The sequence below is a fragment of the Pinus tabuliformis genome, chromosome Q (genome assembly GCF_031772625.1).
Source record: "Pinus tabuliformis cultivar Carrire ecotype Pingquan chromosome Q, CPIR1, whole genome shotgun sequence".
Taxonomy (NCBI): domain Eukaryota; kingdom Viridiplantae; phylum Streptophyta; class Pinopsida; order Pinales; family Pinaceae; genus Pinus; species Pinus tabuliformis.
The window spans coordinates 753,969,749-753,985,799 of NC_142296.1; the positions used below are offsets into that span (position 1 = coordinate 753,969,749).

Sequence of the window (16,051 nt, forward strand, 5' to 3'; positions counted from 1 at the left end):
TGTTGCCAAAATGAACTCTATCCGCCTTGTTCTTTCCCTTGTTGCCTCTTTCAAATGGGAAGTCCATCAGATGGATGTTAAATCCGCCTTCTTGCATGGGGACTTGCATGAAGAAATCTATATGGAACAACCCATTGGCTTTATACAAACAGACTCCAGCCTTGTATGTCGGCTTAAGAAATCCCTTTATGGTCTCAAGCAAGCTCCTCGAGCTTGGTATGCCAAAATGGATAACTTTCTTTTAGAATCTGGCTTCTCTAGGTGTCATTCTGACAATACTGTCTACACCAAGAAAGTGGGCAAGTCTCTTATCATTCTTGTTCTTTATGTTGATGATCTTATCCTGACTGGTAGTGATCCCAACCTTATAAACCATGTGAAGTCTAGCCTTAAAAGGAAGTTTGAAATGACAGACTTAGGACACTTACATTATTTTCTCGGTCTTCAAGTCTTGCAATCCAAGGAAGGTATTTCCCTTTCTCAGTCCAAGTATGCCTGTGATATTCTACGCCACTTTCACATGGAAGACTGTAAGCCAGCCCCTTCTCCCTTTCAGTCTGGAGTCAAACTTTCAGTCACTTGTACTTCTCCTGAAGTTGATGCTACCTTATACCGTCAACTTGTAGGAAAACTTTTGTATCTAACCCATACTCGTCCTGACCTTTCCTTTGTCGTTGGCCTTGTTGCTCGATTTATGCAAAACCCACATGAAAGTCATTGGAAAGCAGCTAAAAGAATACTTCGTTATGTTCGAGGTACAGTTCAATTTGGGATTCATTACAGTGCCGAAGCAGCTCCTCTATTAGTTGGTTTCACAGATTCCGATTGGGCTGGTGACCCTGATGATCGGAAGTCTACTGCAGGTTATGTGTTCACTCTTGGTTCAGGACCTATTACATGGGCTTGCAAGAAACAAGGTGCCATTTCTCTTTCTTCAGCAGAAGCAGAGTATCGTGGAGCCGTAGAAGCTAGTAAGGAAGCCTTGTGGCTTCGTCAGATCCTGTCAGAGTTTGGCTTTCAGCAGCAGCATCCAACTACACTTTGGTGTGATAATCAAAGTGCCATTCAGCTATGCAAAGATCTAGTCCAACATCAGCGCAGCAAACACATTGAACTGCACATGCACTTCATCAGAAAGATCATTCACGACCATGTTCTTGAAATGCAATATTGTTCAACAGATGATCAAGTTGCAGACATCTTTACAAAGGCTCTCACAGAGGCGAAGTTCACTAAACTTCGATTTATGGTTGGAGTTCAGGAAGTTGTCACTAAGGGGGGATAGGCTCTAGTGCCTCCTTCCTTCTCCTATTGTGGCATATTTGTAAATCCTTCAATCCTATCCCAAGTTGTTCTTAAGGGGGGATGTTAGGATATTCCGACACATAGGAAATAGTTAAGTACAACTTGGTCTAGTATAGAGTTAGGTATAGAGCTAGATAAAGTGTGTTTCTTTACCTTGTACATTTTGTAACTTACAATCCGACGATCACGATATGTAGTGATCCGACGGTTCATTCTCTCCTCGGTTATACCGACACTTAATCTGTGGCTTAACACCCAATTGGTCCATGATTTCTATTTAAAGCGCATGGAGGGTCATTTGTAGGGTAATCCGTCTATGAGAGAAGCATATGTAAATTTTCATTCTTTTATTAATAAATTGCCTGAAGTGCCTGCGTTGGCTCAGGCCGGGGACTGTTTCCCTCTTTGAGGGTTTTAACCACGTCAAAAGTACTGGTGTATTGATCTGTGATCTATTTGTGAGCGGTGTCCTTTGGTTTTCTGTCTGAGGAAGTTACCCTGGATATTCCTACACTGAGGGCTTGATTTATTAAGCAATTTCATAATACAATCTAGGTGCCAAATTCGGCTCACCCAACAGAGAAAAATCTCGGCAGTAGTACCTCTCTACTCAGAAGCAGATATTTCGATTGAAACCCCGAATAAACACTTCGGCAGCTCCAATCTGCCCCACGAAACCCCAACGTCAACCTCTAGGGACTGTGTCAGCCTCTCTGGCCCAGCATTAGCCCAGCGTCAGCCTCTAGGGACTGTGTCAGCCTCTCTGGCCCAGCATTAGCCTAGCGTCACTCTCCCTTGGCCTGTGTCAGCCTCTGGAGGCACTGCGTTAGTTCTCTGGCCCTCTGCGTCACCCACGCTGGCACTTTGAGGCACTACGCAGCTCCTGGCTGCCTCTGCGTGAGCCCTGGATGGCTCTGCATGAACCCTTGGCTGCTTCTGCGTCCTCTCTCTGGCTACTGCGCTGATCCACCCGGTACTATCTATGCCTCTCTGCTTCTGTATTCACCGCCTCTCAGCAGCAACTTTGATCACTCTCTCAACTTTCTCAGCAAACCCAGCCCTAGAAAGTCGAAATCTTAATCTTTTGGTGTGTTCTCCAAGTGACCCTCAAGCCTCCTCTTATACTTTTTTCGTTGACAAATCAACGGCCGAGATAAAATCCCTAATCAATGGCTAAGTTTAGATCTAACTTTATCCATGACTTTTGGACCATTCTAACACAGTTTTATATTAATTCACACTAATATTTTATTTTCCCTAAGTTTAGACTTAGAGACTCCATTAAAAATATTAATTATTTTAATATCTCCCAAACTGTTCAGAATCTGCCCAAACTCTTTCTGGGTATTGGAAATCTCATGTGCCTTAGCTTCTCCACCAATTTTCGTGGCTAGAGCACATCCGATGCTATCCCAAATCAACACCAAGGCTTCAATCATGCTTAGACCCTGTATAATCAACCCAAATGAACATGAAATCAAGTGACAGCAAGGGAGGATGCCAAGCGCTCTATACCATCATGAAGCCAATCAAATGAAAATGGCAATGCAATCTCAAACATGCCTAAAGAAGCTAGAGCTTTCCATAAATGAAATTACATGTCATCATCTATTATCTACATCTAACCCATGTGAAGCTAGATCATCAAGTACAATGTCTTTCCTTCATGATAAGCAAGTGTACCAAGTAAAACATCACCGAGGCATCTAATACACAAGCATCAATGTCATCAAAGGGCAACCAGTAATCTATTATCTTAGCAATGCAATCACAACCCTAGGCCATCTCAAAATCAACTTGTAAACCTGTCCTTGTTATGAAATCACGATATTGAAAAACCTCACTAGTGTAGGAAGTATGCCTCATATAACATGTGGAGTGACACAAGGGAAACCATGTAAAGTGATAAGGTCTAACAACATAACAAAACTGTTTCAAAATGTATAGTAACACGAGAAATACCATCTAAAGTGATAAGCTCCAACAACAAAACAAATTTATTAAAAAGGGAACACCCGAGAGAAATTGCAGAAATGTGATCAATAGATGTTCAAACATCTAATCCCATAGTGTCATTGGATCTCCAAAGAGTTGTTGACAATCACTCCAAGGTATTTGCTGAGATGCCCTTGGACTGATTTGACCTTTGAAGACACCATAAATAGGACTGAAAGTAGTACCTCTTTGATTTCATCCAATGGGTGGAAATCAACAACCAAAATTTCATTTTCTTGATATTGAATTAACTTCCCACATGGCAGTGCCTCTGTTGGCAGAACTTAGCTTTATCAGCCTGACAAAGCATATAACCAAGGAGATCTCATGCTTGCCAGTCTGGACCTCAAAGTCAGTGCCTTCATGGGGCCCCTCAAATAGCAGCAATCACCATACGCATCAGCACCCTACCTTAACTATATTTGGTGCTCATGAATCAGACAAAGCATGCAATAAAAATACCTATGCACAATGAATATGAAACCCAACAACAGATCCGTCGCACAGTAGCACTAATCTTCTGCTCAAGGTTACTTGGAAGCAGGGAGTGGAAGTGGGGAGCGGGAGTGGAAGCAGGAGCAGGGAATGACATTTTCAAAAGCTCCCGGTTTGGGAGCGAATTGGGAGCGAATTTTTATATAACATATATTTTATATATTTTGATGCATATATGTCAACAAAAGCATGTAGAATGATGAATTAGATATAAAAAACATAAAAACATAGATTACACCATATAACATCAATCATCTAGAAGTTATAATCTTCACCAACCACGTCCACAAGTTACAAGTTCTCATTTATATAGCATGTAAGGGTGAACATAACCAAAATAGCATCGAATGTAATCCATCTCTGAACTGAAAATACATCAACAAATAGGCTCTAGATGGTCTCTAGCATCCAAAAAAATCATGCTACAACAAATAGCTACATATCATCAAAATCATTGCCTATTTTTGGATCTTTGTCATTAATAACACCCTCTAAGCAATTAACATAAGATAGAAAAACTGTAGCGTGTCAAGTCAAGATTTTGTTTGAGTGATGGGTACATTTTTAGTAGGGTTGTGATAGAGCAGTTCGACAACCAATGTCAGTAACATGAAGGTACATAGAGGGTTTGGTGCTCTTGATTAAATACGAGTCTCATAACCTAGTACATGACAAAATCCAATGGAAGCATTGCAATACCTCCAACCTTGAAATCCTGAAAAAAATTGATAAGTTTGTTGGATTTTGAGTGAGATCTAAAATTCTACTTTCTCCATATGAAATCCAATGAGGTTGGAACCACTCTCAAACATCCTGAGTCATTTCATGGTAATGTTAAAAATTTAAGTAAAATGATGAAAATGAAAGATAAAGGAGAATAAACATTACCATGAATTGCATATCAAGACTAGAGCCATAAGCTTCAATATTAGGCTGCCCTAGTCAAAAAATATTGTTTCTTTGAAAAAAAATGTGTTTGGAACATCTTTGTGACAAAAAATTTGTGAAAAAAACTAGGGAGCGATTTTTTTTTGCGGAAGTGCAAAGGGAGCGAATTTCGGGAGCGGGAGTGCAAAGGGAGCGAATTCCAAGAGCAGGAGTGAATTTCAGGAGTGCACTCCTGGGTCGCTCTCGATTCGCTCCCGTTCAGAGCACACTCCGGGAGCAATTCAAAGGGGGGGGAGCTGCTCCCCCACAACCCTGCTTCTGCTAATTAAGTCTATGCTTAAATTTGATCTAGACCTGCTCATTTATCTTCATATGATATGCCTAGGTTTTCTGATCTAGATTGCTTTTGTGTAAACACAAAATCTGCACTCTTGTCTGCTATCTCATCTTCTAGAGAGTGCTAATCTGATCTGCTGAAGTGCTATTTGACCTGAGATTATCCCTCGCGCCAAATTGATCCTCTATGACATTGGTCTTTGTGATATGCTGATGTTTGGTGGCAGTTTCTCTTTGGTTTCATGAGTTTCCATGACATATTATGTCAACTCCATGACTAACTTCACTGAAGGAACATGGGGTGAAAATATAGTGAACCTCTACAATTCCTAGCTGCAACTGAAACACTAGACCACGGCTCCCTGCTATGAAATTATAAATAGACTACAATCCAGTTTCAAACATGGTCACAAAAACTGTTTTATACAAAATAAAAGCTATACAGTAATAATCCAATTAAGCAATGAGCTCCTTGGTGAACCAGATTGCCCCTCATCAAGCCTTGCAAATATTAATTTATCGTGAAGCAGTACAATTTTGGAAAAACTTAACTGTACAAATTCAAGTAAAATTTTACATGCTCACACGAGTAAAAACAACTCTATAAAACATTAAAAAAGAAAATTTTCACACTACTTAGAGCATAGAATAACTACATCATTAATGTCTATTGCTGAAGCATAGAGATGAAAAAAATTATATCAACCAACAACTGAAATACAGAAGTAATAACACATTAAAGATGAGCATGAGAAACAAGCGCTACCTGTACAGTACATGTTCGAAACATCATGTCAAGTCCTAGAGACCCTACTTTAGGCATGTAGTTACGCATTATGTCATATCTTCCCTGTACATTTAATTCCAAATCAGGCATGAACCAATACATGCATATAGATTGAACGAACAACTTTGTAGTACATATCAGATCAAAACAGGCAATAGCATTAACATTATTCATGGTTGTTATATAAACAGAAGAGTGTATGAATTTCAAACATGTGAAACAAACATTTATATTATTAATAATTGTCATATAAACAGAAAATCAGATTGGTCAATAGGGTCTAGACTCTAGCACGGGGACCTGAGAGGAGTGTTATCCTCCCTACCCAAATTCGATTCCCGCAAGTGACATGTTGAGCTGTCAATGAGCATATTTGTTTAGAGGAGGTTTGGTGTGATGCCTCGATTGAAGAGTGTGATGGATGGGTGATAGTTCCCTTGTAAAAGATAGTGGTTGATTTAGAGACTGCAACAGGTTCAGATTTGTAGATGGCAGGTCTAGTTGAGTTGCAAAGGGATTTGACTAGAATTGGAAAATACTTTCCTCAAAATGGGAAGCGTTAGTTTTCAAGGCTACTATGAAAGTGTTTACATCATGTTTGGGGTGTTAAATGAGATGTGGGGTGCATGGTGTATGGCTAGCCCTTGATTTATCTATCATAAATTTGCATATTGGAGGTAGCTTACTCATTGGTTGCTAGACCTTGCATGGATGCTTGAATGACATTCTCCCTTGGAGTGTTGGAGACATTTAGACAGCCTGGTGACATTTTACATGATGACCAAAAGGAAGAGGTTGCTTGCTTGGTAATGCCCTAAATTGGAGGAGGAGCATTTGCAATTGCGGAAGAGGGTGTTGAATCCTAGATAACATTGGCTTTCCTGGATGTTTGCATGGAATCTTGGAGTTGACTTGGGATGCACAGGTTGGTATAGTGATCATGTTGGAGTAGACCCAAAAGAGCACATGGCCTAGGAGAGACGTTGGAGCAATGGAGCCCTTGGAGGAGCATTGGCCCTTGCATAAGAACCACCTTTGTCTTGGAGCCTTTCTTGTGGATCGTCACCACCTTGGAGCTTGACATGTGTCACTTGTAGGTGGAGTAGTTTACATGTGTGGACATACTTGCATCTTGCAGATTGATTGTAGTGGACTAGGTCCCTTGACTTGTTAATGTTAGTTTTTGAGTAGCTCGGACATGTGTTCTAGTCTCTATTGGTGTCTAAGAGGTTAAGGAACACAGGAGGAAAATATCTTAGTTAGATTAATTAGCCAATTATTAAATATTTTCCTAAGTCTAACTTAAAAAAATTGGTTCATTAAATCGGATTAATTGAGGTAAATCAATTTTGCTCTAAAGACTTTTGGAAAATTCACTTGATGGGGTCAAAATGATCTTAGCCATCGATTATGATTCGATCATCGGCATTGATTCGTCAACGAGAGATTATAAGAGCAAATCTATGGGTCACTTGGAGACATCACAAGGAGTTCGAATCAACCACTTTGCAGTGATAGTGAGGTTGTAGTTTGAGCGAGGGAGACACCGACAGAAGGGTTTCACGAGAGAGATTGAGGAGAGAATTTCCAAAGAAATTCTCCACAGAGATTCTGTGAAAATTTCATTTATTGCAGCAACTGGAAATTATTCTTCTAACTGTAAATTTAATTGTGTAGTTTATTTGCTACGGTAAACAATGAATAAAATCACAACTAGCATTTTTACCATAAAAATGCTGCGGAAAAATAAAAAGCTGGAAACTGAGAAATTCTAGCACACACACAAAACTTTGACACCATTATTTTTGGACAATTGTCCCCAGTGGTAGTGTCAGTCTTTTCTGCTTGTCACCAGTCATCAAATATGCTTTTACCAAGTTTGTTAGGGGTCTCCAGGACAAATTTTATCATGTCACTAGGTTTTCAGAGTAAAATTTGGTCACTAGTTAGTTTATCTAGGAATGTCTCTATTCTCTTAAAAAATCTCACATGCGAGTCGCTTACATCACTCAAATGAGTGAATCATAATAAAGAGAATGTCTTCATCATATTAGTCATCATCATTACCATTTCACTCAGTCTAATGTCTTCATTAGGTCATTAGGGTTTCAAGGTCCATCTTCATTTCACGCATAAAATCTGGCATAGGATGAGTTGTGATAAGCAACTCTTTGCAATAAGTTTTTATGAAATTTCATAAGTGCTTCATGGTTACAATCTCAAGGTTCCAAAAGGAAGAAGTTTCACTGTTCAAAAAGATAAAGAGAAGTTCAGATTTCAAGTCTCCAAAGTGGCCAAGTTTAAAAAGGTGAAAGTCATGTTTTGAAAAGGTATGTGGGGCCCATTTTTATTCAAAATAAGATCATATTGTGCCTATAAAAGCCCAAAAAGTCCCAAACATTTTTCATTTGCATCCTTACCTCCTTTGTTCATCAAGCTCTCCCCTCCTTTGGTGAAAAAACACAGGTTTTCTAGCTAAAATTAGTAAAAACCTCCCAGCATTGCGCTTCTGTGAACTGCGTTGCGCTTCTAGAGGTCGCGTTGAGCTTCCATGAACTGCGCTACGCTTCAGCCTTCTACCAACGGTGTTGCACTTGGGACAGAGTAGCCCGAAACCTGCCAAAACTCACTCAAATTTAAGCTTGCATTCCTGCTTTTTGTTCTTCCAAACTGATCAACAAGTAAGTACCATCATCTAACTCACATTTTTCCTTTGCCAAAGTAAGTGCAAATGTGAGTTTTCTTCATCTAGGGTTTATGTGAAATTTCATGTTGCAAAGCTAGTGCAAATGATGGGTTTTTGTTAGTTCTGATATTGCAAACTTTAAAATTTGTCATCTCATAACTCTGTACCTATATAAATCACCCTATCATTCACTAATCAACTCATTTACCTTCAATTTACCTCACCTTTACACAAACCCTAGCTCATACCTATCATTTTGGACAATTTCCTAGCAGGATTGTTTTTTAAATTCTCCTACTCATCTCTCTCTCTCTCATTTCACTCCATTCAAACTTCCTAAGTTTCCTACAACCTCTATCCATCTCCCAAAATTCCCCTATCATCATTTCCCTTCCCTAACTCCCTCATTTCACTCATTCCTCACTGTTTTTCCATTTTCTTGTTATCTAGGGTTTTTATCAAAATGGAGGGAAATTCTTCACCATCAAAAAGGAGAAAACATCATAAAGGAGGGAGGATCCTAAGATATGAGCCTACCAACTACAATGAAATCAACTCCTCACCATTCATCAAGCAGTGCTTTGAAGATGTCAACTGCCTAGGGTGGGTGAAGTGGGTTTCCATGAGCAGCACACTGATTGGATTGCCACCAATCTGAAAGGGGAAAGGGCCATCATAGCAGGGATTGAATTTAAATTTTCAATCGCTGCCATCTCTCTTGCCACGGGGATACCTGATCATGGGGAGTATTGGTTCAAAGGCATGAGCTTAGACCTTGAACAATACCGACCTTTCTTAAAATCACCCTACAGAGAAGCTCATTCACACATCATCCCATTTAGGTACCTGTTGGAAAAGTATGCACCATTAATGAAGGTTGTAATGAATTTTTCACCTGTGAGGGAAGATTTTCCAGATTGTAAGGGTACCACACTAGGCTGCTAATGCATTTCACAACTCTAAAACCTCTCAACATGTGTAATTATTTGTGTAGAAGCCTTATCAAAATCTCTAAGAAGATACAAATGAAAGGCAAAGACCATCACCCTAGCCTTTTCCATCACAACTTAATAAAAATTGTAGTCCTCCATCAGTTGGCAAAAAGGAACATGGCATGGGATTCTTTCATAGAAACAGCTTTGCAGTGGCATGAAACTACTTCATCAGATCATCATCCAGATACATCAACACAGCAGGTGAAGGTAGGATCATCAAGCAAGTTAGTGGAGGTTCCCAAGGCACCTAAACATGAGGTGACTAGAATATATTAGAGAGGAAAAAGGCTTGTGTTTACTTCTCAACTTGAGAAAAGAGCCAAGCCTTCTACATCAACAAAACAGGGATCACATGTACAGGATGAAAAGCTAATCAAACATGATTTTGAATTAGTTGAATTAGTTGACTTGGAAGCAGCAGATGAACCTTCAAACTTACAGCGAATTATCAAAGAGAAGGATTCTCAAATCAGGGAGCTCATGGACAATATTCATGTAAAATTCAACGCAATGTAAGAATGAGTTCTTATAAGTTAGCTTTTGATTGCTCAAACAATGAGGCGGAATATGAAGCACTGATTGTTGGCCTCAAAATTTTGAAAAAGTTGGGAGCAAAGAAAATTTTTGTTTATGGCGACTCTGAGTTGGTAATCAAACAAGTGAAAGGGGAATACCAGGCCAAGCATCCAAGAATGAGAGCTTATCGCAATGTTGTCCTTGACATCCTCAAAACTTTTTCAGAATATACTTTGTCTCTTATTCCTAGAACTCAGAATGTTATAGTTGATTCTCTTGCTACTGCAGCTAGTATGGTGAAGATTCCCATTCACTCCAATCAAAAGTATTCAATTCATGTTAAACATTGCCCAATTGTTCCTGATAATATGAGATTTTGGCAGGTGTTTTGGGATGACAAACAAATCAATAATTTTGTGCAAATGGAAGGTGAATTCCAGAATTACCGCATTGATGATACATCTAATGTGAATAATCCAAAAATGGAAGCCACTAAGATTGAAATATTGCAGCTGAAGGACAATAACATTCCAAGAGGTCGTGTACCTTTGGAAGATTTGTTTGATCGAGATGATGTTGCCAAAAATCCCACCATGGTTCCTACGGAAAGGTGTCGAGGATGTGAATATTGGTGCAGCTGACAAGCCTAAGATGGTCAAATTGTCAAAGTCCTTATCTCCTGAGATGAAAAGTAAGTACATAGCTTTAATGACATAATTTTTTGATGTATTTTCTTGGGATTATTCAAATTTGAAGGTCTATGACAAGAATATCATTCAACACACTATTCTGGTCAAGCCTGATCAAAAGCCATTTCGCCAGAAACTGAGGAGGATTAATCCTAAGTTGCTGCCATCAATTGAAAAAGAGGTAAATATGCTTTATAAGTTTGGTATCATAGTTCCTATTCGATTTTTTGAATGGATGTCAAATCTAGTGTCGGTAAGAAAGAAGATCGGGGAGATTCGTCTTTGCATTGATTTCAGAAATTTAAACAAAGTGTCCTTGAAGGACAATTATCCCCTGCCAAAGATGGATCATATTCTTCAGAGGGTAGTTGGGTCTTCCAGGATGTCATTGCTTGATGGATATTCCGGGTACAATCAGATTTTGGTGCATAAGGATGATCAGCTGAAAACAGCCTTCACAACACCATGGGGTACATTCATGTATGCCAAGATGCCATTTGGATTAAAGAATGCAAGAGCGACTTTTCAGCGGGCTATGGACATAGCTTTCGCCAATGAAAAGGATGTATTTCTGGTTATTTATTTAGATGATCTCATAGTTTTTTCTAAATCTGATGAAGACCATTTACATCATTTAAGAATTGTCTTTCAAAAATGCAGAAAATTTGGTATATCACTTAATCCAAAGAAGAGCTTATTTGCCATGGAAGAAGGTAAGTTGCTAGGACATATTATCTCCAAGGATGGCATTTGCATTGACCCTGCAAGAGTTCAAGCCATTCAGCAATTAGATTTCCCAAGGAACAAAAAAGAAATTCAATCTTTTAATGGGAAAATCAATTTTTTGAGAAGATTCATCCCCAACCTCGTTGAACATTTGAAAGAGATGACAGACATGTTGAAAAAGGATAGCGAGGTAAAATTGTCTTTAGATGTTAAGAAATCTTTCCATGCAATCAAATTTGCATTACCTACTGCTCCTACTCTGATTAGTCCAGATTATACTTCAGATTTCATCATATTTTCATTCACCTCTGAGCATACCTTAGCAGTTGTCCTAATGCAAAAGAAAGATCAGAAAAATGAACAGCCTATAGCATTTTTCAATCGAATAATAAGGGATGTAGCACTGAAATACAACATAATTGAGAAGCAACATTGGTAAAAGCTCTCAAAGATTTTCAAGTTTATATTCTGCATTCTCATACCATTACTTATGTTCCCACAGCAACTGTAAAAGAAATTCTTATGCAGATAGATCCAAAAGGCAGACAGGGAAAATGGATCGCAGCGATGCTAGAGTATGATTTGGAGATAAAGCCCACAAAGCTCATTAAGGGGCAAGGTTTAGCTAAGCTCATGGCTGAATCTAATTTGCATGCATTTGATATCAATTTGATTGTTGCACTTTCTGAAGAAGAAGAAGAAGAAGAAAATTCACAGTTACTGATGTCCGACATGTTCATTTCATCTCCATGGTATTCCGACATTGTCTATGTGTTGCAAAATTTAAATCCTCCACCGGAAGTACCCAAAGGTAAAACTAGATCTTTAAAACAGAAAGCTTCAAAACATTATATTCTTGATGGTGTTTTGTGTTGGAATTTCTAAGTCTGACACGTTAGAAACCCTTCATGCACTTTACTGATTTATTCCTACCTACTTGTTCTGTTAATTAACAAGTTATTTACCATGTAAATACTGGAAATAAATGCAAATGCATGCTCAACAGATTACAAATCATCAACTGAAGAAAATAGAAACAAGCACACAAGTGACACCGTTGTTTTTGGATTAATGTCCCCGAAAAAACCCAATGCGGGAAAGTCGGTGCAGCTATCTAAGGGTTTGATTTATTAAGCAATTTCAGAATACAATATGGGAGCCAAATACAGCATACCCAACAAAGAAAATCCTCGGTAGTAGTACCTCTCTACTCGGAAGCAAATACTCTAGCTGAAACCTCGAATAAACACTCTGACAGCGCCACAGCTCCAATCTGCCCCATGAAACCCCAGCGTTAGCCTCTAGGGACTGCGTCCGCCTCTCTCTGGCCCAACGTTAGCCAAGCGTCACCTTGGCTTGGCCTGCGTCAGCCTCTGGAGGCACTACGTCAATCCTCTGGCCCTCTAAGTCACCCACGCTGGCCCTCTGAGGCGCTACACAACTTCTGGTTGCCTATACGTGAGCCCTAGCTGGCTCTACGTGAACCCTTGGTTGCTTCTACGTCCCTCTCTTTGGCTCATGCGTTGATCCTCTCAGTGTTATTTCTGCCTCTCTGCTTTTGTATTCACTGCCCCTCAGCTACAACTCTGATCACTCTCTCAACTTTCTCAGCAAACCCAGCCCCAGAAAGTCGAAATCTCGATCTCTTGGTGTGTTCTCCAAGTGACCCTCAAGCCTCCTCTTATACTTTTCTCGTTGACAAATCAATGGTCGAGATTAAGTCCCTAATCAATGGCTAAGATTAGATCTGGCTTCATCCATGACTTTTGGACCATTCTAACACAGTTTCATATTAATTCACATTAATTTTTATTTTCCCTAAGTTTAGACTTAGGGACTCCATTAAAAATATTAATTATTTTAATATCTTCCAAACTGTTTAGAATCTGCCCAAACCCTTTCTGATTATTGGAGATCTCATGTGCCTTAGCCTCTCCACCAATTTTCGTGGCTAGAGCACATCCGATGCTACCCCAAATCAACATTTTGTTTTGGAAAGATCCTAGTGGTGTGTTGTTGAACTATCTGGTAGAAAATGAAGCAAAGGATGTAATGAGAGATTTTCATAAAGGAGACGAGACTGTGGAGGCCATCACTTCTGAAAGACTATAGCAAAAAAAAATTTGAGAGCCGGTTTTTATTGGCCTACTATTTTTTCTGATGTGTATAAAACAGTGATGAGTCGTCATGAATGTCAGATTTTCCAAGGAAAAAGAAAACTTTTGCCATTACCCTTGCAGCCCATTTCAATCACAACTCCTTTCCAGCAATGGGGTCTTGATTTCATTGGTGAGATCCATCCTTCATCATCAGCACAGCACAAATAGATCCTGACAGCCACAGACTATTTTACAGAATGGATTGAAGCAATCCCAACAGGCAAGCTACTGATTATGTTATCGTTCAATTTATTGAATCTAATATCTTGTCTAGATTTGGCTGACCACAGAAGATAATCATTGATAATGTTGTCGCTTTCAAGTCAAAGAAGATGGTGGAGTTTTGTGCAAAGTATCATATTGTATTGGGGCATTCCACTGCTTATCATCCACAAGGGAATGGTCTGGCCAAATCATCCAACAAATCTTTGATCAACATCATCAAGAAAGTTTTAGAAGTCAATAAGAAGAACTGGCACAAAAAGCTCATTAATGCTTTATGGGCGGACAGAGTCAGTACCAAGAAATCCATAGGTATGTCTCCTTTTCAGTTGGTGGACGGCATTGACACTGTTTTTCCTTCATCTCTTGTTGTCTTGGTCATGAAAATTCTGCAGGAAATGGATAGCAAAACAAATGATATGCAGCGAAGGATAAATCAGATGATCCATTTACAACAAACTAGAGAGGAAGTTTTTCAAAACACTTCTAAACTTCAGGAAAGAATCAAAAAGATCTATGATCGCAAGACAAAAGAAGACAATTTCAACCTAGGGGATGTGGTTCTTTGTTGGGATGCGAGGAATGAAGAAAAAGGAAAACATGGCAAGTTTGAAAATTTATGGAAAGGACCATACAAAATTTCAACTTTCAGAGGAAAGAATGCTTTTCTATTGGAGGAATTGAATGGAGAAGATTATTCAGGAGGAGCAATCAATGGTAGGCTTCTCAAGCACTACCATACTTGAAGAAATTTCTGCAAATTCTCACCACCATTGTATATACCAGTTTATTTTTTATGTTCAAGTGTCCAAGTGGCTATCATAGGAGTTTGAAGCCTAAGGAGAAGGCCATAAGGCTTCTTTGATCAGTTGTTGCTTTTATTTTACTTTTACAATCATGTCATGTCAAATAGTCAGTGAATTTTCAGTTTCAGTTTAGTTTTCTGCATTTTGACTCCATTGCCTAATAAATAAGGCTACCTGGTCTACGGTGTTCTTGACACCTCCAAGGAGCTGCCATCCCTAGCTAGAGCCAATGTTAGTGTCAGTCTTTTCTGCCTGTCACCAATGATCAAATATGTTTTTACCATGTTTGTTAGGGGTCTCAAGGTCAAATTTTATCATGTCACTAGGTCTTCAGAGTAAAATTTGGTCCCTGGTTAGTTTATCTAGGAATGTCTCTATTCTCTTAAAAAATCTCACATGTTAGTCGCTTACATCACTCAGATGAGTGAATCATAATAAAGAGAATGTCTTCATCATATCAATCATCATCATTACCATTTCACTCAGTCTGATGTCTTCTTTAGGTCATTAGGGTTTCAAGGTCCATCTTCGTTTCACGCATAAAATCCAGCATAGGTGCTTCATGGTTACAATCTCAAGGTTCCAAAAGGAAAAAGTGTCAATGTTCAAAAAAATAAAGGGAAGTTCAGATTTCAAGTCTCCAAAGTGGCCAAGTTTAAAAAGGTGAAATCCATGTTTTAAAAAGGTACATGGGGCCCATTTTTATTCAAAGAAGATCATATTGTGCCTATAAAAGCCCAAAAAATCCCAAACATGTTTCATTGGCATCCTTACCTCCTTTGTTCATCAAGCTCTCCCCTTCTTTGGTGAAAAAACTCAGGTTTTCTAGCTAAAATTGGCAAAAATCTTCCGGCGCTGCGCTTTTGTGAACTGCGCTGCGCTTCTGGAGGTGGCGCTGCACTTCTGCCAACGGTGCTGCGCTTGGGACAGAGTAGCCCAAAACCTGCCAAAACTCACGCAAACTTCAAATTTAAGCTTGCATCCCTACTTTTTGTTCTTCTAAACTGATCAACAAGTACCATCATCTAACTCACTTTTTTCCTTTGGCAAAGTAAGTGCAAATGTGAGTTTTCTTCATCTAGGGTTTATGTGAAATTTCATGCTGCAAAGCTAGTGCAAATGATGGGTTTTGTTAGTTATGACATTGCAAACTTTAAATTTGTCATCTCATACCTCTGTACATATATAAATCACCCTATCATTCACTAATCAACTCATTTACCTTCAGTTTACCTCACCTTTACACAAACCCTAGCTCATACCTATCATTTTGGACAATTTCCTCGCAAGACTATCTTTTAAATTCTCCTAAGTTTCCTACAACCCCTATCCATCTCCCAAAATTCCCCTATCATCATTTCCCTTCCCTAACTCCCTCATTTCATCATTTCACTCATTCCTCATTGTTTTTCCATTTTCCTGTTATCTAGGGTTTTTATCAAAATG

General features: G+C 39.1%; 1 protein-coding gene across 2 annotated transcripts in view; it reads right to left on the reverse strand.

Moving 5' to 3' along the window:
- The window catches only part of GSH1 (glutamate-cysteine ligase), a 406,219-nt gene that overhangs the window by 204,281 nt on the left and 185,887 nt on the right, over positions 1-16,051 (reverse strand). For both annotated transcript variants that reach the window (XM_089385200.1, XM_089385199.1), the window contains exon 6: positions 5,786-5,869. In XM_089385200.1, the coding sequence (XP_089241326.1) occupies positions 5,786-5,869 (84 nt within the window). The remainder of the gene's footprint in view (positions 1-5,785; positions 5,870-16,051) is intronic.